Raw genomic sequence first — 23,601 nt, forward strand, 5'->3', positions numbered from 1 at the left:
TGGCGGACCCATTGAAATTGTGTACTAGTACTAGGGATGTTTTCGTTTAAGTTCGCTCGAAATGGCAAAGTTTGTGTTCGTCGTCAATGTCATCTCTACTTCCACCGCCTATGTCAAACAAGTCTCTAGGGATGTTACGAGTACAACGTACCAACCCTCATCGTTGGGTCTTTTGAGTAAAAACTTGTTTGACTTGAGAAGAAAATACATACTGACTCATCAATCAATTGTTGTCCTGTGAATCAATCGAGCAAAGTTTACCATTGTGAAACCAAATTGATCTTGCTTGATTCCACGTGCGATATTAACATCGGCCCAATCACCTCGAAATAAGACAACTTTCCATTTGCCGTAGTAATCCAACTCAATTATGTCGATAAGAAGTCCAAAATATTCCACATTTCCTCCACAGGATTATTGTCCCTAGCACTAGCATAACTTGTAATTGAGGAATTAACCACTATTCCACAATTTTATGTTCTCCTCAATCTCTCGCGATATTTTGTATGAAATCGAATCCGTTTATGAGGAACGCACTATATCTTTTAACCACCGATTTGGACCTTGGGAAAGCCATTTAACTTCGGTGACGTTCTTCCCACTCAAACCTATTGAATGGAAAGTAAACCGAGTAATTAAAAATGTTTTGAGTAAATGTTATTATTTGTCGGTGAAAGCTCCAATTACATACCGCTTGGCTTAACCATTCATGAAAAGATTCGTAAACAACTTATTGATATCTCGATGTTGTGTTCTTCGGAGCTTGAACGAGATCTCAATATTTGTTTGTACTCACTATGTTAAAAATATGTTCACTTTGTTAGACTATAAACAATTTTTAAATGATGAATATTTATCAAATTTCCAGAACTTACTTGCGTAAAGGTTCGATTGATTCATGGTGAAACAGAACATATCGATGTGCTTGAACCCATGATAAATCATCTAATTCTGCAATTTCAACTTTACCGATTGGTTATCCAAAACTTTGGAACAAATAAGTCTCGGCAAAGTTATGATCCGTGAGTCCAGCATTTCTATTTGGTCTGTTCAACCTTGTTTCAACATCTTCCAAATATCTTGAACAGAAGGTCATACATTCCTCTGCCAAGTAGCCTTCAGCAATCGATCCTTCTGGATAACGCTTGTTGCGGTAATAAGACTTTAATTTGGATAGGAACCTAAACACGGTATACAACATTATCAAAAGTTGTAACTAAAGGCATATAGGTGAATGAAGGAAAAATTTAAAAATTGTAATTAACACCTTTCTATGGGATACATCCATCGATAGAAAACAGGTCCGCCAAGAATTGCTTCATGCGGGAGATGGATTATCAAGTGAACCATAATAGTGAAGAAGGAAGGTGGGAATATTTTCTCCATGTTGCATAAAGTTAAAGCGGCTCGATCCTGTACCTTCTGAACTTCTTGAACATCCAAAACTTTGCCACAAATGACTTTCATTATATTGGATAGTTCAATTATACAAGACGTCACCTTCTTCGAAATACAACATCGTAGAGCAACTGGCAGTAAATCTTGCATTAAGATGTGATAGTCATGTGATTTTAGCGAATATAGTCTTCGATCTTTAACACTAACACATCGAGATATATTAGATGCATATGCATCTGGAACCTTTATATCCTTCAACACCATGCAGAACACTTCTTTCTCTGTCTTTGACATTGAGAAAATAGAAGGCGGCAACCGATATTTACCATTCGGAAGTGGATTCGGATGAAGATCAGGTCGAATTCCCATCTGAACTAAATCAAGTCGACTCTGAAGATTGTCTTTTGATTTTTCGTCTACATTCAAAATTGTATAGACAATGTTTTCGCAAACATTTTTCTCAATGTGCATAACATCAAGATTGTGTCATAAAAGGTGGTGCTCCCAATAAGGCAACTCAAAAAAAATACTTCTTTTTTTCCACAAGTCCGCCTCATTAGGATCATCCTCTTCATCGGAGTTATTATCAGCTTCATCATTTGATCTTTTATTTCTTTGCGTGTTTGCCGGTTGATTCATCTTCCCATAACTGAAATTCATATCTTCCAACATTAACAAGATTTCAGATCCACTTGTTTGCGAAGGAGCTTCTCTGAACTCTTCAGTACCGTCAAATGTCGAACTCTGAGATCTAAATCTATGATTTTTCGGTAACCACCGACGATGCCCCATGTAAGAGAACTTCTTCCCATTGTATAACCATTGCGAACATGTTTAGCAAAGCACAACAAGGGCACGATAACGACCCTTGGTACTCCAACCGGATAAATTGACATAAGCGGGGAAGTCATTAATGGTCCACATCAAAGCTGCACGTAAATTAAAGTTCTCCTTTCTCAGCACATCGTATGTCTCGACACCAGCCCATAATTATTTTAACTCTTCAATAAATGGCTATAAATAAATGTCGATATCATTCCCGGGCCCTTTCTCTCCAAGGATAATCATAGATAAGATAAGGAAAGATTGCTTCATGCAAATCCACGGAGGCAGATTGTAAGGAACAAGCACTACTGGCCAAGTACTGTATGCAGTACTCATGATCTTGTAAGGATTAAATCCATCAGATGCTAGGCCAAGCCTCACACTCCTGGGATCACTTGCAAAGCTTGGAAATTTATTGTCAAATGATTTCCAAGCTAAAGAATCTGCCGGATGCCTTAATAGTCCATCATCGGTTCGTCCTTCATGGTGCCACGTCATTGACTCCGCTGTCTTCGACGACATGAAAAGCCTTTGAAGCCTTGGTATCAGCGGAAAATACCGCAAAATCTTGACCGGCTTCTTTCTTGGCTGTGCATCATTTTCATCGTCGTTCCCATCTTCTGTGTTTCTATTTATCCAACGGGATTCGCCGCATACATGACAGCACTGTTGGTTTCTTCGATCGCCCTAGTACAACATGCAATCATTCGGGCAACTATGGATTTTGTTGTACCCAAGACCTAAGTCTTTTATCATTTTCTTCATATCTTTGCATGACTGAGAGATTTTTGCAAACGGAAACATTTCTCTCAAAAACTCTAACAGCATTGTCAATGAGTTCCCGGTCCACCCTCCCAAACATTTTAACTGGAAAAGACGAATGGAGAAAGATATTTTTGAAAATTTCGATCCCTCATATAGTTCTGAGTTCATCTCATTAAGTAGCGCGTAGAACTTCGCCGCTTCTCCATTCGGCTCTTCATGAGGTACACTTCTTCCCTGTTCGGTAAAAGCATTTCCACCGAGATTACAATCATCAGATACCACAAAGTCGGCTGGGAACGACCGCAAACCATGATTGTGCATATTAAATGCATCCCAAACATCCTTCCATGTCATCCCTCTAATGATCGATGGTAAGCATTACCATCATAAGATACATCCATCCTTGAGGAGGAAGTACTAGGCGGGCATTCTCCATGAAAACCATTGTTTATAACCCGAACAAAACCATCAACAATTAGATGCTCGTTTACAACTTCACGATAATGCCGTTTATGTTCACACACTTCTTACACGGCAAAGAATCATGTTCTCTTGGCTTGCATATTGAAATGCAAAATTTAGAAAAGTCTGTACTCCATTTCGATAATCGTAAACACCCTTGACAAATTCATCCAAGAGCGATCCATTTCTTAATTATGTATGTCCGACATTGACAATAAATTGCACGGGTTTAAGATTTAGGAATAAGTGTAATTAAGGTATGTAAGTTATTATTTAAGTTAAGGTATAGTAAATATCACGGTAACTTATAAGTGTATTTAACTTATTTGAGTTCCACCACATAAGGGATATTTATGTAAGTTATGTAAGTTATGTATTAAGTAAATTATGTAAGTTATGTATTATCTAAGTTATGTAAGTTATGTATTAAGTAGGTTATGTAATTTATGTCTTATGTAAGTTATGTAAGTTTTGATTTTGTGTATTATGTAACTTATTTAATTTGATCCGGTTATGTATTATTATGTAAGTTACTATTTAGGTTATTATGTAAGTCATTATATATGTTGGTTATGTAAGTTGTGATATGATTAATATTTATGTATGTAAGTTATGATATGATTGATAAATTTAAGTTATATAAGTTATGTATTATTACGTAAGTTATTTAAGTTATATGATTGATAAATTTAAGTTATTTAAGTTACGTAAGTGGTGTATTATGTAAGTTAAGTAAGTTACGTAGGCTATGTATTATTCAAGTTATTTATGTAAGTGGTGTATTATGCAAGTTATTTATGTAAGTGGTGTATTATGTAAGTTATGTACGCTATGTATTATCTAAGTTTTTATGTTATTATGTAAGTTATGCAAGTTTCTATATAAGTTTCTATGTAAGTTATGTAGGTTATTATTTAAGTTATGTATTATGTAAGAATAAATAAAATTTTATTTAAGTTATGTATTATGTAACTGTATATATAAGTTATGATATGATTGATAAATTTGAGTTATCAAATTTTATTATGTAACTGTATATATAAGTTATGATATGATTATTATTATGTAACTGTATTGTGTATATGATTACATATATAAGTTAAGAATAAATAAATTTTAGCATTAATTTGACTCTTTTTAGTAAAGGTTCAATACACAATAATTTTATGGAGAAAAATTAGTTCATATTCCCTTATTTTTTAAAGGTACAAATATAATTATATCAATATTTGTGATCACAAGTAATTTAACTTAACAAACTAACCAATCAACACGCATACAGTTACATTCGTTGTAGCACTCTAACCTAAAATCTTCAAGTTTTCAAAGCTTCAACCTTGTTTGGTTAACTAAAGTGGGAACCTTTTATTTTTAGGCCAACCATCTTCATAGAGATAATACAAAGAATCCGAAGGCATGGTGAAGGATGAAGAAGGAAAGCTCTTTTCTGAGCTCTTCAAATCCATTGAAGAATATGAGAAATCTCTTGAAGCCAAACAGTCCCAGAATCCATGACTTGATTGAAAAAAAAAAGGGGGGCTTCTTCTTGCTATATATGAAACTTTATGTTACCCATGTTATTCGAATTTTAAATATATATATAAATTTTAAATATATATATATATATTAAAAAATTATAAAAATATTATTTAATGTAAGTAATATATTACAAATTTAAAGAAAATTAATTACTTTTAATTAATTATAAATTTTCATCAAAGTAAACACTAAAATTAAACAACCTACTTTCAAACGTTAAAATGTTCATCAAATAAAAATTATAAATATCACATTAAAAAATGTTAAACTCGTTTTAAACCTTTCATAATTACGTACATATAATCATGTCTACATTAGTGTTGTGTTTTAATTACTCATAAAATGACACATATTTTGCAATGCTAGTGAGGAAAAACACCTTAGTTACAAAACAAAATAATGAAAGAATAAATCAATGTCACCGATTACAGTTAAAAAAGAAAAAAAAATTGAAAAACTCACTCATTTCTCTCGATATTATATCTGTTTATATAACCCCATGAAGGAAGAGAGGTTTTTCCATAGTTGGAAAAAGTAAAGAACTTGCTTTCTAGGTTTTCAGGCTCACCAACTCTCTTCCCAAGCTCTCGTTTCAGCCAATTAAGAAGACATGGAAGTGGCTGTTGAGGTAGAAGCCTGTGTATTTTTTTGTAGATTTAAACAAGCAAATCTCTTTGCTTATCATGGATGATGAGCAAATAAATCCTCACCGACAAAAAATTAAAAATTGAAACCTCACCGACAAAACATTAAAAATTGAAACCTCTGTGAATAACATCATAAATCATCGCTTCAGCAAAACATTAAAAATTGAAACCTCACCGACAAAACAAAAAAGAAAAAAGAAAAAAAAGACCATCTCAAATGAAACATTTTAGTCTGCATAAACCCAGTCTTATTTGTCTTGCAATTAAAAGAAACCAAAAAGAAACAAAAACTAAGGGCAGAGGGAAAAACATAAGAAAAATAGAAGAATAGAATAATCTTACTGATTTCTCTGACGGCAGAGGAGTGTGACGGTAGAGGCCTGCGACGGTCCACGAGTGCGACGATGCAGCAGATTTGGGGAAGGTCTGTCTCGTCGAGGGCAGCAGGCTAAGGTTCTTTATTTGGGGGAATTTTGGGGAAAATAGGGAGGGGAATAGAACCAAGGTTTTCGGGTATGGGGAAATTTGGAAGCAGAAATAATTGAAAATTTGCGGCGTTTCTACAGTAGCGCCACTAATGGCCACAAAAACGGTGACGTTTTGTTTAAACAACAGCCCAACCTTGCGGCGTTTTTATAAACGCGCCGCTAATGCGCACATTTAGTGGCGTTTTTCCCTAGCGCCGCTAAAGCCATTAAAATCGCAGACTAAAGCTACGCCGTTTTGTCTATAAAATTAAGAATTTTGTATGCTTTTATTCCAAACGCCGCTAATGTCTCGTTTATTGCGGCGTTTTTAGTGGAAACGCCACTACGAAATCAAATTTTATATTGAAACGGCGCCGTTTAGGTATTCCATAGTTTTGTTAAGTAATATTTATAATATATAGTAGTAAAAATTATAAATTTTAGTGTTTTAACTAATATTTATAAATTTTAGATAAAATTATAAATTTTAGTGTTTTTATTTTTTATTTTAATTTAATTCCATTTGTTAATTTGGTCCTCTCCTAAATTATCAAATGTTATATATTAATTTTTTAACTTATTTATTAGTTTCCTTTAAGTAATATTTATAATAAATTAGATAAAATTAACATTTTTAGTGTTTAAATTTCATTTTTATTTTCTATTTTAATTATCTTTTATTTTCTTCCACATTTGTGGCGTTTTAAAGAAAACGCCACAACCTAAACTCAACCCTATTGAAAAATTGCAATACATATTTATGCGTTTTTACAAAACGCTGGTAATATCTACCTTTATGCGTTTTTGCTGAAAACGCCACTAAAAATTTAAATTTTTCTACCCAAACGGCACCGTTTTAGGAAATTTTAATACATAGTAGTGGCGTTTTTTTTGGCAAACGCCGCTAAAGCTCGCATATATTTTTTATATTCAATTATTGTATCTTTCATATAAATTTTACATAAAGAATTATTATAATTTTAAGTAATATTTAAAAGAATTAGAAAAATTTTATTTCATTTTTTTGTATTTTATTTTTCTTATAATTTGGTCCTATCCAATTTAAATAATTGCCTATCTATCCATATTAAATATATCAAATGGTTTAGATTAAATATTTTTAAATATAAAAGCATTAATTAATTGTATAAAATTGTATCATTTAACAAATCTAAAATAAACCTTAAATCTTAAATTAACCATTCAATATACATAAAGTCTATCTATTATATATCTCTTAAATAATATAAACTATACTCATAATTTCAATATATTAAACTTATTATTATATCTTTTACAATTATATAAGAACATATTTAATATATAAATAAAAAAACTAATTAGTCTAAACCTTAAACCTTAACCCAACCCTTGAAACCCTAAATCCCTAGCTCTTAACCCCTAAACCCCCTAACTCCTAACCCCTAAACCTTAAACCATAATCCCTAAATCCATATATAATCCCCAAACCTTAAAATAGTAACTCCTAAACTGACCTTCAATCTTAAATTAACCATATACCTTAAGCCATATAAATCCTAAACTATAATGATAATTAATTAAATATTTTAAAATATTTGTTATCTTATCCTTTTCAATTATATATGAAATTTAAAAACATATTTAAAATATAAATAAAAAAATTAATCTAAACCCAAAACCCTAACTCGACCCATGAAACCCTAAACTATATATCCTAATTAGCTCTTAACCCCTAAACCCCTAAACCTCTAACCCTAACCCCTAAACCTTAAATCCTAACCCGACCCTAAATCCCTAATCCCTAAACCCCAACCCAATCTAGATTCCCTAACCCTAAACATTATTTAATATATAAATTAAAACACACTAATTAATCTAAACCTAACCCCTATACCTCTAACCCTTAAATCCATAAACCCTAAATCCATAAACACCATATTTGGTGTTTTATATTTACTTTATTTGATTTATTTAATCGAACTATCAATTTAAGTTTTATGATATTTTATTTTACTCATAATTTAATATATATTTTCTAGTAAAGTAGTTTAAATAAACTATATGATTGAAAAAAAATAGTTAGGAGGTAGGACTTCTCTTTAATAAAAACATTTTGTATTAAACAATATTATTTGTTATCATTTAAATGTAAATTTGACTATTATATAATGAATACAACGAAATATCAATTTTTCAACTTATAATAAAAAATATTAGCGGCGCTTTTCAAAAACCGCTAAAGATCTTAGCATTAGCGCTTCTTCAAAAATGCCGCTAAAGGTCGAATATTACCGGCGCTTCTTCAAAACGTCGCTAAAGGATAGAACATTAGCGGCGTTTTTAAGCGCCGCTAATGCTCGCCTTTAGCGGCGCTACTCAAAACGCCGCTAAAGGCTAGAGCATTAGCGGCGCTTCCTAAAAAACGCCGCTAAGGGCCCCAAAAACTCAGAAAACGGTGTCGTATGGCTTAGGCTTTTTGCGGCGATTTTCAGAAAACGCCGCTAATGCTAATTTTTAGCAGCGTTTTCTGTAAAGCGCCACTAATGCTCTACCTTTAGCGGTGTTTTTATAAAAGCGCCGTTAATGCTCGATTTTTAGTGGCGTTTTTTGTCCAAACACCGCTAAAAATGCCGCTAAAAGCCTGTTTTGGTGTAGTGGGTAATTTTCCATATTGACTACATAACTCCTTTTCATCATTTGTAAGGGCTTTGTAAGAATTCAGTGTTAGGGTTTTATGGAAAACAAAAGTTATCAGTTCCACTAATGAAGCCTAAGCGATTTTTCTTTTGTCCCCCAACAATTTGATGAATGAGGAAGAGGGCGTAATGGAGCCAACAGTTTGATTTGAAATTTAATGTACTTATCAAATCCATAATTGATTTGAAATAAAAATTGAATTATTCAATCTCGTTCAATTAAATTTTGATTAGGTTTATTTGTATAAAAAAATCAAAGTATGGATTCATATGAGATCAAATTTCTTCTCGGGATGTTATTGACGAAAATAGTCCAAATTCTATGTTGTTCCTTAACTCAAACTCAATTGAATTCAACTTTCTTTTTTCCAATACCTCACACAATTTATACCTCGTATGGCTTGCACTCTTCATATTCTACGAATAAGGTACTTGTTTGCACGAGGATTGATCGAATGCACCACGATGAGGTATTGTTCACTTTGAAAGTGAAGATTGTCTTCATGGTTTTGTTCTTTCAAAAATGGTATTTCTCGGGAGGATGGTACCCTCATTATATGTAGCCACGAACTAAACATTGGCTAGTCGATGAGGAATTATTTCCCTCCCTTCTCACTTATCAATGTAGGATCATCCCCCACAATCAACACTTCCCCCTAAATAAGGGTGTGAACTATGTTTTTCTAGGGCTAAATAGATCTAAAACAAGTTCCCATAAACAATGCTAATGTTTGTCCTTTTGAAGCTAGATATGAGATGGATGTGAACTGATTGGGCTTGGGAGCTAAGCCTGGACCTTTAATGGTTCTATAAGAGGAAAATGAGCGATGGAGACGTCGAAACTCGTGTTTTGGGCTGCTCTTTAATGCTTATGCCAATGAGAGGCTAAAGAAAAAATGGAGGAGAATGGAGAGAGTTGGATAGAGTAACAACTAGAGTAGAGAAGATGATGAGAATAGAGGAATATTACCTATTTTTTTAAACTTGGAGGTTGGTGCGGAGATACCTTTTAGCTCATGGGTGCATGGGGATTGGCTAATTCTTGTTATCTTGGACCAACAAGCTTGGCATAGAGCTATGTGAGGTTTGACAGGGTGTATGTGCATCATTCCTAGCTTGCCACAAATGTTGAGGGTTGAAAGTTATGTGTCCGTAGATGGCAAGCTGCTTGTTGTCCCTTGCCGATGCTTTTGGGATTCATGAGCTATATAATTCTTAGATTTAGCTTGTTTATTATGGATATTGTTTATGCATTTTTAGAGATGGATTGGGTTGAGAGATATTCTTCAAAAAAGATAAAATGAAATCAGTTGCTTTTGAGTTCTTGCAAGATAAACATGAATTTGAGGACGTTGAAATTTATGTTTTGAGATGTTTTGTGATGCTTAAGTTGATATAAGCATTTTTTTAATGAGAAAAGCAAAAAAACTAAAGTTGGTAGAAAAGATGAGATGAAAGAGAGAAAGCCCTCTTTGAGAGGCGAATACCTCATTCTTGGATTTGCTCAACCAAACTCAAAGTGGGTTCATTTTAATGATAGTAGATGAGCAAAATTTTGCTAATGAGAAAAAGGAGTTTGCTATTGAGGAGCTTCTTCGTAAAACCAAAGCCACAAAAATGACGATTTCATTTCTATAGAAATTTTTCATAAATGCTCTCCACTCCCATTAATGTCGTAGGATAACATCCAAAAAAACTCTTCGTTTTTCACCATGGCACCTTATAATATATGTTCTATGGTAGAGTGCTAAAGTAACTACATAAAGTTGTATGTGATGTTTATTTCTTCTTCTTCTTTTTTGTTATTTGTATTAGTAAATATATATTATCGATTACTTTCTCGGAATTATGGATATTTTTTATAATAATTAATATTTATTAAAAATTAAAAATATATAACTATATAATTACAATTTGTAGAACCAAACATAACATAAAAAATTATAATGTGTGTCGAAACCATTTTTTTGAAAACAAAAATTTAGTTGTCGACTTTAAAAATAAAACTGGAGTCGCCACCGATCATTTATTAAGGTGTGATCGGCCCACCTTAAAAATAATTTTGGTCTACGAATTTTGAAAAAACGAGTTCGGGAGTCAGTTACGCACGAGGAAGGGTTAGCACCCTCGTAACGCCCAAAATTGGTACCAAATTGATTATTTAATGTCTTAGTGTCGAAGGTCAAAAAGATTTTAAAATCAACTCAAATGATGAAATTTGAAAAAGGACAATCAATTGTTCAAGTCATGTAAAGAAATCGAGTCCCAATACGTTAGGGTACAATTCATCATAATCCCCAAACTTTGAATATTACTTTTATTTTATGTGAAAATCTTCATTTCTAGAAAGTAACATGTCACGCCCAATGCGTTAGGACACGACAAGTTAAGTTCCAAAAAATGATTTTTATGCTCATGCATTTTGAATAAAGAATATCCTCGGTTATTTAAGATTAACAAAGAAAATCGGAACCCAATACGTTAGGGCTCAATTTCCCTTGAAAATCCTAAACTTCGAATATTGCTTTTATTAAAAAAAAAACCTTTGAATCAAGAAAAACTTTGATGTATGGTTAAAACCAAACTATATTTTTAAAAGGGTATGTTAAAAATTAATGTACAATATGATACAAATATTTTAATTTAAAATGTATATGAATAATTATTTACAAAATATATATATACTAGTACAATTTACAAGTAAATTTGCAAATATGTATTCACATATTTATATTCAACACACATATACAAGGATACATGTAAAAAGTAATGTAATATATTAAATAAAAACTAATAATAAAAAATACATGTATATATGTATATGAAAATCATGAAAATAAAAGGATAAAGGTATGCACATGGGTATATATTTACAAAATAGAAAAAAATGTATAAGTATATATATTTACAACATAAAAGAAATGTATATGTATATATCTATAAAACATAAAATATATAAAAGTTAAAAAGATAAGGAAAATAAAAAATATAAAATATAAAACGTATGTGAAATACACGCATGCGTTTATAAAGTTTATGGATACATATATATGTACTATATATAAAAAATGTATAGGTATACTTTATAAAAAAAAAGATGCGTGTATAAATATAGAAGTGATAAAAATAATAACAATAAATAAAACACAGTGGAAGAACACAATTACAGCAATAGCGTTTAAAAAAAATAAATAAAATAGTTAAAAAAATGGGCTAAATTGAACTTAAAAACAAAAAAAATGGGGTAAATTCGAAATAAACAAAAAAGAAGGACCAACTTGGATGCGCAAGAAATAGTGGAGGACCAAAAGGGAAATTATTCCCGCCTTCCAAAACACTGCGCAACGATGGGCCAAATTGAAACAAAAATAAAATATTCTTGCGAAATTAAAAATAAATAAAAATGGGTTTGGTTGAAGTGTGTCGCGAAAAGGAGGGACTAAATTCACAAATTTCCCATTCAAGGCCAGAACACGCGGATCCTCCCCTCCGGGTCGGGTCACCGCGCGGGTCAAGGCCATCTAAACGGCGCCGTTTTGTCTTGCTTTAAATAACCTATAATTTTCATAAAAAACATTTGCAGCCAAAACAAAACCATTAAACTCAAAAACTTTTTCCCTGTTAGGGTTTCAAACCCCAACCTCGGAGGCCGCCGCCAGTTCTTCAATCGCCGCCGCGACTTCACCAGAACCAGTGGTAAGGGTTGAGCAATATTGATTTTTCTTTAAACCCTCCTCAAGCCGACCCAAAGGCAAGGATATTTCTTCCTTTTTTTGTTTAACACTAGTTTAAAAAGAGAATAGGTAAAATAGAAAGAGCTTAAGAAAAAAAAAACACCTTTGATTTCCTTTTTCTGTTCTCTTTTTTGTATTTTTTTCGTGTCTTTACACTAAAATCCCCTCTTTTGAGTACATAGATTTAGGCTTTTTATAGCCTAAAAAAACATTTTATTTACAATACTTTATATTTCGGACTCTTCTAATCCACATTCACAGGTGATCGTAGCGTGCGGTGCGCATTGGAGGAGGTTGGCTTCGGATCCTGCGGCGGCTGAAGAAGGCAGTAGTTGCGGCGGCTAAGGGTGGGGGCTACTAGGGTTTTTTTTGTGTATTTTAGGCTTGTGGGTTGAAAAGTATTGGGCTAAGGCATTATTGGGCTTGTACAGCTGCCCCTCTTTGCTCATTGTCGTGTAACGAGAATAGAGCAAAGACTACAAAGCCCAATTGTGCCTGGTATTGCAGAGCCTCAACTTCTTCAATGCTTCTCTTCTTTAGGTAGCCACGTTCCTTCCTGCTGCATCTTCAGAGGTATAGGAACTGATGCTCCAAATCTACTCAACTAGAATGTCGGGGAGATATGACTCATATGTTGTAGCTTCTCAAAAGCACAAAATCTGCTATCTTTAATCTGGTCCACTGCAACTTCAGGGAGATAAGACTTATAGCTTCAAATTGTTCTGCTACAACTTAAAAATAAATCTGATGCGATCTGCTCTACTGCAACTTCAGAGAGATAAGATCTGTGGTTTTAACCCACTCCATTGCAACTTCAAGGAGATAGGAATACTGGCTTCAATGTACTCCACTGTAACTTCAGGGAGGTAAAATCTGCCATCTTCGATCTACTCCACTATTGCCTAGGGAGATAAGATCTGTAATCTTCAATCTATTCCACTGTTGCCCAGTGAGATAAAATTAGTGGCTTCAATGTACTCCACTGTAATCTCAGGGAGGTAAAATTCACCATCTTTGATATGCTCTACTACTGCTTGGGGAGACAATATCCGAAATCTTCAATCTATTCCACTGCTGCCCAGGGAAGTAGAATTACTGGCTTCAATGTACTCCACTGTAACCACAGTAGTTGCGGCAGCTAAGGATGGGGGCTACTAGGGTTTCTTTTTTTGTGTATTTTAGGCTTGTGGGTTGAAAAGTATTGGGCTAAAGCATTATTGGGCTTGTACAATGTGATTTTGAAATAAATTAAAAAATTACAAATTTTTCATTCAAATAGCACATCTTCTCTAAACACACCATAAATTTAAATCCTTTTGATAATGACCTCTTTGCATTTTAAATTCATTAAATGCTCTTTTTATTTATTTTTTTGTTCATTATTTTCAACAAAAAGTGAATGCACTTTGGATTACATGTCCAAAATAATGAGGTTTTGAGGGTAAGTTTTACATTAACATCAAACGAGCCCACAGGCCACATCTACTTTTGACAAAAAACAGATTCGACATATCCCCAACTTTTAAAAAGTTAAATTTTCCTACCCTTTTTAAAAGTTCTTCCCATATGAATAACATATCATATCACATTTACAGACAAACATGTTCCTGTCGTAATCTTGATTCAGTATTTTACAAGATATTCAAAAGAACTCTCCAGTCACGGATTTGGCGTTCCTAAGTTGATTAATACAAACTTATATATATGTCGCCTACTTTTTTCAATTATCATACTCAGAATTGCCCGAACATAGATTTACAGAAAACAAAGCTCTTACCATACATTCAGCTCCTTATAACTAAAAAAAGAAAAAGAAAATTGCAGGATATTTCTGATTCAAGAAAGCTAACAAAGAATTGGCAGGATTTACAATAGAAATGATCATGATTAAAGTAAAAACCTTAGCAGTTGCAGTAGGGAAGAACTGAAGAGGCAGAGTAGGGTGGGAATTTGCAGTGGTGAAGGTGAAGAAGGCATTGTGGAAACCCTTCCGGAGATCCACAGCTTGGAGGTTGCGTGAGATGTGCGCTTAATTTTTCACTCACGTCGTGACCTACCAATGCAATTTCGAATTCACTTCAGTGCACAGTAATGTAGAAAATTTGGTTTGCATATTGAAAGCTTTTAAGAGGCAAAACTAAAACATGGAGACACTGATTATCAATACCAGAAAATAAGATCAATACAGGATTTTGAGGAAACAAAAGTAAAATAAGAAAGCAAGCTATAATTATTACACATAACTACTCCATAAAAGTATAGGACTCACAAAAGATTGCTTTGCAATGCTCCTGTATAGTTAGAGTTCCACTGCTACCTTAAAATGTATTGTGATAAATACTTAATGTATATGTATCGTCCATTCAAGCCCCTTACCTAGCACCATCAATCTTGTTACTATATACAGTCATGACGTCTGCTATAAGTCCTTTGCCTACTTAATCTTCTAGACTTGTAGTAAGACAAGTTTTTCTCTGGTAAAATCTATGAAATTTCTGGGAAAATTCCCTCATACTAACGTTTTGTTTTGCTGCCTCTAAAGAAGGCCAATTGGCTTTGCTTTTCCCATCATAAGAAAGGAACACAAGTCGAGAAAGGGGACACAACCATCATACAAAGGAATCGTAACAAGATTTGGCACATGCACACACAAATCTATGCAACTATCTTGTACTCTTCACCCAATTTCATATTGATTTCTGATTCAAGGTTTAAATGAGTGGTGGTGTACGGTGCGGTGCGTTTAGTTTATATTTTATCTCACGTTATAATGTCGTTATAGTATTTAATCTTATCGTCAACACTGTTTTTACACTAACCGTAAGTAAACATACCGCCCATTCAAACCCAACCTTATTCAACAAATATATATTTCACTCATATTTATTTACAACAATATTATTGACCTTTCACCACCAATCCTATAGTAGTCAAGCAGGTTTTTTCTAATAAAATAACCTTAAAAAATTAATTAATTAATAGAATGGCTTGGACAAAAAAAATTAATAAAATGATTTGTTTTAAATAATGTAACTCAGTGTCGCCAATTGGTCAATTGGCACCACCCACTTTTCCAACACCATCATCAATCAATCATCACCTTTTTAAATAAAAAATAAAAAATTTTAGTGCTGCCATTGTGTCAAGTAGCACCCATATGTTTTTTTCGAAATACCGGTGAAAAATATGGGTACTCACGGTGAAGAAAAATACATTTTTTTAATGGGTGCTTCCAGTGTGTTACGCGGCACCATCCAAAATTTTTTTTAATTCATGTCAGCAAATTTTTTTTGGTGCCGTCATCATGCCAGGCAATACCGGTGGTTGTAAAGGGGTGTCATTGGTCTATCAGGTGGTATCGATAAAATAATATTTTTTTAAAAATAATGTCAACGAAAAAGAAATTTTCTTTGTGCTGCCATCGTGTCAGGTAGCACAAAGGGGTGTTAGGGAATTTTTTTTTATTTAGTGCCATCACGCTGTCAAGCGGCACCGGTGGCTGTAAGAATTTTTTTTTGTTTGGTGTCGTCACGCTGTCAGGAGACACCACCCGAATATCTGTTGATTTTTTTTTTGTTTTTGTTTAAGTTTTTGGTTTCTATTCAAGAGAAAGGAAAAAAAATAAAAGAATATTTGTGTTTAGTAAAAGGGAAGAAAATGGAGAAAAGAAGAAGAAATATTTGTGTTTTAAATGTAAAAAATCAAGTTCGAGTTTATAAAGTTAGTTTGTAATTAGTAGGATCTACTTTTTTTTTTTAAATTAAAGCTTTTTTTTACAGATACTGTATCGAAGATAAATAATCAATTATTTGTATACGTTCATTTTGAGGGGGTAATTTTACAAACAAGAATTGGTTGTATATTTGAATTTCACCAGCAATTAGGAATGTAGTTTAATAAGAATGTAAAATTCGAAGATATGAAACAAAAGGTTAGTGGAAAAATAGCTCGACGTTGTGGGAGGAGGATGTCCAGATTATTTTTACAAATTTCTAGTTTCTTCAAATCCTATCAAATTTACCGAGATGAAACTTGTAGATGATGAAGACTTAAAGACAATGATTGCACTTTATTGCTTGAGTGGGAGCATGAGCGTTTAACCAGTTTAGTTGTTTGCTAAGTTAACAGATGTGGAGCTCGTTCAAAATGTCACTCCATTAAATCAACAATATGGAGTTCAAGACCCGTGTATAGAGGTTTCGAGAGCGTTTGTTGATAAATGATCATTTGTACACGGGTTTGACTTTGATATTAATGTTGGATGCAAAAACAGTGCAATTATGGAAGACATCGACAAGGGCCGAAAATCCACACCATGGTTCGACTGCATATAACAACCCTAATTCGGGGCCCCATTTACAAATATATCTGGAGGTGGTTGCTATCGATGCAGATGGTAAAGAAGGACTCGATAATAATGGTCATTCTCATCACGATGGTGAAGATTTCAATGACCACAATCTGGATGAGGTCCTAGATGCTATCAACGATGAAGACACAGATAAAGTGAAAATGTACATGCCCCCTCGATCGGGAACCTAAGTCATGACATTATCATACGCAATAACCCTGCGACCCACATGCTAAGCATAGAACCCAATGTGACACATGCATCTGAATTCCCTGAATACCCAGATATAATACATTCTTACTGGTTGGCATCAAATTCCGAATTTGAAGAGTTATTCATAGGCCAACAATTCACAAACAAGGACTACATATTTGTCACCAAACGGTATAACATGAAGGTGTCGATAGAAAAAAAAAATTCCTTGACACCCCCAGATGCCACCTTACATGGCAATGGCACCAAAAAAAGTTTTTTCTCTGACATTATTTTTTAATAAAATTATTCCTTGACAGCCACTGGTGCCGCCTGACATGGCGATGGCACCAAAATTTTTTATTAACATGAATTAAAAAATATTTGGACGGTGCCGCCTGACACACTAACGGCACCCATTAAAAAAAATTCTTTTCTTTTTCTCTACTGTGAATACTTGAATTTTTCACGAGTATTTTAAAAAATGCAAATGTGTTAGGCGGCACCAAAAAAAATTTTTAAAAAGTGATGATTGGCTAATGATGACGCCGAAAAAGTAATCGAATTACACTATTGAAAACGAGTAATTTTATCAAATAATTTTTTGCCCGTATCATTTTATAAATTAATTAATTGTTTTAGATTATTTTACTAAAAAAAGGCGAGCCAAGTATGAGAGTGGGTAAAAGAATAACTGGCGTTAATAAGCAAAACTATCCAATTGCTTGACAATACATACCCCAAGTATTACCTTATTGCCTTTTATCACAAACTAATATGCATTTTCCAAAATAATAACACTGAATTCTTTTCTTTTCTTTTCTTTTCTTTTTCTAATCAACGGATTACCAAATATTTCATTTTTTCTAATTCAAACTGTGTTGTGAAAATTATATATCAAATATGGATAAAATATGAAAAACTATACAAGGGAGCACTAATTCAACTTTAGGACGTTAGGGCCAAAACATAGAACTTGAGCTCTACCTAGTTGCCCCATTGGGCCCTTTTCGTCTTTCAAAATCAATAACCATTTTTCCCAGAAAATTCCTATTATTTTTTAATTTTGTATGTTTTATACTATTTTTCCTAATATCTTTTATTTTTATTTACATATCTAATTGTATTGATATCACAAGTTAATCAAATATTTAAATAAATTAAAAGTCAATATTTAAAAAAATTAATAAATATTATTTATAAAATATTTAAATAAAACAATTAAAAGTCAATATTTAAAAAAATCAAAACTAATAAGGATTTGTACATAATAATTTTATTACTTTATTCATAACTCAATTATTGAATACACATATTTTTAATATAAAAAACTCTTTCATTTCGATCAGACATGATCTATTTTTAATTTTATGATATATGATTCAAATGCCTTGAACATAAAGAGGAAGTTATTTTTCTTGATGGTGATGATCTCAATATTCGACTTCTAACTTCATTTTGTGCTTTTCAACAAATACATTCTAGAACAATCGTTTTTAGAGAGTGTCTTGAATATTAGCCATAACAAAATTAATAATTCAATTTAGTTCTTTTTTTTAGTTTTTATTGAAATTTTATTATGTATACAAAATAAATTATGTTATTATCTATTTATATAAAATCAATCTAAAATATTATAATTTGAAATAAGGAAAGTTATAAACTCTTTTAGACCTTTTCCTATAAGGTTTAGGGGATAGACATCCCTGTCAAACTGTGGTTTTCACTTTCTAGTTTTGAATGTCAATGTGTACAGTGATCTTGCACCCACACGCTTTTTCTTTTTTTTTGGGAGAAGGAATGAAATATACACGCACATATGAAAAGGAATTTAAAGAATTGAATGGAAATTTTCAGTTTGGGTATGGTATTGTTAATAAAAGTTGAGATTTTGAGTATTTAGATTTTAACTTTATTATGTGTAATTGTTATGTGTAGGTCTCTAATAAGATAGTCGGCATTGTATCGATAAACATATTATTTTTCTACTACTATTGGTACGTACTGTTATTAGTCTATTTTTGTAGCGTTTAGATTTATCCCTATTTTTGTAAAACATTTGATCTATGTATTTAAAAATTACACAAATCAAAAAATAAAATTAAATGAATCTCAAATATAAAATACTCATAAAAAGTAAAGCTTTGGTTGGAATGGTAAAGAAAAGCATTTTAAAAATGTTAGTGGTATGAGTTCAAATCTCAGCACATGTAAAATTTATAATATCAAAAATATAAAATAGTCATCAAGTATATAATTTATTCTTTAATAAACTTCACAAGGAAAAAACTATTTCATATTATCCATGATTGAACAAATCCAAAATAAATAAATAAAAATTAAACTTAAATTTAAAATATATTTTAAAATTAATTTTTGGATTGATATATGCAAAATCAATTGATATCCATCGGCACGACTAGTATCAAGTGAAGTTTGTATCGAAACAAAACCTAAAATTTGTTGTTCCAGTTTACTATTAAAACAAAACATTCCAGTGGATATGGAGTTGCCATAACTAGTTTTTATCTAGTTATATTTTGGTTCTTTGTATTGATTTAATTTGATTTGAAACTGATATGTATTTATGAATTTATTATATTTAATGGAAGTTAATTTTTTAGTTCCGTATGAATAATGAAAAGAAGGTTTAAATTTATAAAATATGAAAAGAAAAATAGAAAATAAACTCAAAATTTTAATTCATATGTAAGTTATTAGTTAATCTTAGAAAAATGCGCTAATTAATGATGAAAACCCTATCAAATTAGATGAAAATATAGGGAGTGAAACACATTATAAAGGACACGATATTTGTGCAAATTGACTTGACTTGGTAGTTGAAAATAGATTGGACTAACATGCTTATTATTACAAGAATTTTGTAAGAATCATGACAACTGAAAATTATTATTTATTACAGAGTGACACTAAATAAAATAAGACTTGTATCACAAATTCATTGTTTATACTAATTATGTGTCACGTTAGGAAATGAGTGAGATATTAAAATCCCTTGATAATACTCATTAAGGCTTTAATCTGTTAATGTAATTCTCCTTGAACTGACTTTGTATCTAAAGGAAAAAGAAGAAGATAAAAGTATAGTTGTTTAGATGTGAAAACAGCTTTTAACAATTACTCTAAACAAGTCTTAACAATCTTAAATAACTCCTTAATTTTGTTCTCCTAACAAATGACTAAATTTCCACTCACAAGTAATGTATTTTACCCATTTATTAGATGACGCAAGATAGTAAATGATACGTAGATATAATCTATAAATATCTTTTCTTATAACTTATCTTTCAACGGTTTAAGTGTTTCACACGTTTTGAATGTAAATATGGATTCATTATCTTTAAAAACAAAGAAAAATATCAATAAATAAGAGGTGAAACGAGTATACATGTCAAAAACAGTTATCAGCAGAGAGTGTCAAAAAAAGAAAAGGAGAGATACTGGTATAAAAAATGGGCGTGAAAGTCACAAAATCAGTTGAGAGATCGTTTTTCTCGTGGTTCCTTCCCCTCAACCTCAACCAACAAATATTACAACACCATCAATTACATTTTACCCAGTGTTATTTTACATATCACATGTCAGATATTATATCAAGAATCATGAAAAGAAACATAAAAAAACGTAAAATATTTCTATTCCAACCTTCACTCCACCTTCCAAACTTACCATTTGAGTTTCCTAAGCAATACTAAATCCAAATTTATGAAGACTTATTGCATTCAAATAGAGATTCAAAGAAAAATGAGAAAGTATACATATGTTTCATGTTGTGAAGAGGGCAAGTCATTTCTGATACAAATAATAGCCGTTTCTCTAAGACATAAACAATGACTATAATGCCCTTTAAAAACGTAAAACCTTTCTCCTATATAAACAGAAGTCGCTAAGTTTTAAAAGACATTATTGAAAACAAATAAATTTGTGTGAGCTGCGAAGAAAGTGATCACTTCAGCATTCTTTCTACAGGTTTCTTTAATTTTTGCTCTTCATTTGTTTGTTTTTTTCCCACTACTTGGATATGTAATCAAAGCCATACAACGTAAAAAATGGGTTTTCAGAAAGAAAGAAATGGGGTATAATGGCTTATACAAATCTATAAATCTATCTATAGATTATGATGTCTCTTTTTTTCACTCTTATGTTACATGTTGGTTTCCATAGCTTTGATTCTTGGCTAGCTCTTTTTACTTGATTTAACCTCATCATGGTTTAACAAAGTGCTTTGAATTGTTCACTTTTTTCCAAACTCGACCGAGAATATGTATACAAGAAACCAGATTAAGTGCCACAACCACCATACCAAATTCTGTCAAACAGCCAATCCCTTTCATAAACAGCTTCAAAATTTCCTAAGGCCTCGAATCAACACCTTCTTAAGAAAACCATAACAGTAGCCCACCACCCAAATCGAACCCTTCTAGATAGTTCAGAGACCAAACCCACAAAATACTAGAACATCACCTTCATAGCTCAATTCTGTTTCTATCTGAGACCAATTGAAAATAGTAGCTCAACTTTAAATGTCGTCTTGTATACCTAAGAAACAGCTTTACATGCTGAATTATGTAACCGTTTTGGTCCCTTTTTCACCCTCCGGATACTAAATTATTTTAGTAAATTCAAATAAGAATCAATGAAACTTCATCAATTGCCAATAATTGTTATGGAAGAGTGAAAATGAAGTATATAAACACGGGGTTTTTGTGAAATATAATTAAAATAGTTGAAAAAGCTTGTGTCACCCTCGTGTTAAAATGCACCGCTCTTTGTTTACAGACAATACAAGTAAGCTTGTCCTTTTCCTTTCCTACCTACCTTGTCTTTCTTGTTGGGAATTTCTTTCTTACCCACTTTATTAATTAACCTTCCTCCTTGGTTTTATTTATTTTTGTTTATCTATAAGATTTGGCTTGGTTTAGAATATATGTTTAAAATAATCTCTGTTTAATTAGTTCCAATCTAACCAAATGTTTTTTTTCCTTTCTATTTTCACCCTTTTGCAGGTTAAGGGATTAGTTTACACTGAAGCATGGGATTTTTAGATGAAGATGGGTTGATTTCAAAAACTAGGTCCATGGTTTTATCCCTCTCAAATATCATTTCAAGGTCACCTACGTTATCTCCCATGCAAGTCCATGAGTGTCAATGTACTGCCTCCATCTATAAACAGTATCTCCACCTACCAGGTCTCAAAACCCTAATATATGAATATAAAAGCCTTCAATTACTGACACCAACTCTCATCATCCATTCCTACACCATCCCTCAGTCACCATCGCCTTCATCGTTAGATTTTATGTCCTTCAGAACTCACTCTGCATCCTACTCTTCTTGGTCCTCTGGGATGGACGATATGCTGGGGACTGAAAGTGGAGTTTACATGATCCATAGTGCGTTGAAAATGATAACGATGGATCATAAAGCCAAAGGTCCTAGTAAACAACGTAATAAGAGGAAGCAAGGGCGTCCAAGGGTGGGAGAATATCCACCCCCAATTCCATTACTAGCAAGAACGGGGAATTTGCCAAGCCACATGCCTTGGATTTTAGCCAGATATTACAGCAACGGGAGGCTGGTTCTTAAAGAAGAGAAAGTGAAACATCACGAATATTTTGAAGCCTACAGAGAAAATGGTCGCCTTATTCTGGACCTCGTGCCTTTGGATGGCAGTTTTAGATGTTGTCATACGGTTTTCGAGGAAACTAATGCTGTTGAAGACGATGAGGAGAAGGAGAAGGAGATAGAGCTAGAAAACCTGGAGTTTTTTCAAGGATATGGGGAATTAGAGAAAGTTGAAGAACTGGATGAAGAAACTGACGACAATGATGATGATGATACTGATGATGAAGACAATGGCAACGTGAAACATGAAGCGTCTATGACATCAGCATTATCAGTGCCTGAGATGTGTCATTGGAGCGAAACGTATGGAGATCCACGCAAGTGCTTGACGTATTCGGGTAGGTTTATATCAGAAATGAATTCAGTACTTTCACAATGCTGATAAGTAAAGAGAGAAATTAGTATGAAGAAGCCATCAACCGGTTGTAATTCACTCCATAACAAGACCTTCCTTTTAGTTTGTTCTGTTTATTTACAATAATTAGTAATCTAATGAGTAGTTTCAAACAAGGGTTTAGCTAGAAAATCTAAAAGTTATTGGTTATCTTATATTTATTTGAAAACAAAATCAGAATTATTTATGAAAAGTACTTTAAAATTTTAAAATTATTAAATAAATCTCATTTTATATTAAAAAAAGTCCAAATATCTAAAAGTTATAAGTAATATGTAAAATTAAAACCAAACTGAATTATCATTCAAAATAAAAAAACTCAATCAAACCAAACTCATCTCATCACCCTAATTGAAACAACTTTAATTACAAAGTAAATTTCAAATAAAATGAGACCATAAATTTCTAATAAAATGATTTTTCATTGATTTAAGTGTTTCACGCGTTCTGAATGTAAATATGAATTCACTATCATTAAAAACAAAAAAAATTAATAAATAAGA

At 32.3% G+C, this 23,601-nt stretch overlaps 1 protein-coding gene and 1 long non-coding RNA gene across 2 annotated transcripts; one reads left to right on the top strand and one right to left on the bottom strand.

Moving 5' to 3' along the window:
• Nucleotides 1-14,245: 14,245 nt before the first annotated feature.
• On the bottom strand, nucleotides 14,246-15,039 carry LOC105767476 (uncharacterized). The gene is made up of 2 exons (XR_001125482.2): nucleotides 14,785-15,039; nucleotides 14,246-14,568 (listed from the first exon to the last, which is right to left on the bottom strand). It is a non-coding gene; the product is annotated as an uncharacterized LOC105767476 (long non-coding RNA).
• A 5,945-nt stretch (nucleotides 15,040-20,984) lies between these two features.
• Nucleotides 20,985-23,289, top strand: LOC105771120 (uncharacterized). Its single transcript, XM_012592522.2, has 2 exons — nucleotides 20,985-21,048; nucleotides 22,086-23,289. The coding sequence occupies exon 2, from the start codon at nucleotides 22,112-22,114 to the stop codon at nucleotides 23,084-23,086; it is 975 nt and encodes a 324-aa protein (XP_012447976.1). The 5' UTR covers nucleotides 20,985-21,048; nucleotides 22,086-22,111; the 3' UTR covers nucleotides 23,087-23,289.
• Nucleotides 23,290-23,601: the final 312 nt, after the last annotated feature.

This window comes from Gossypium raimondii, chromosome 5 (assembly GCF_025698545.1).
Source record: "Gossypium raimondii isolate GPD5lz chromosome 5, ASM2569854v1, whole genome shotgun sequence".
NCBI lineage: Eukaryota > Viridiplantae > Streptophyta > Magnoliopsida > Malvales > Malvaceae > Gossypium > Gossypium raimondii.

Excerpts from the sequence above, each read along its gene's own strand:
- LOC105771120 (XM_012592522.2), top strand. The coding sequence starts at position 22,112 with ATGGGATTTTTAGATGAAGATGGGTTGATTTCAAAAACTAGGTCCATG.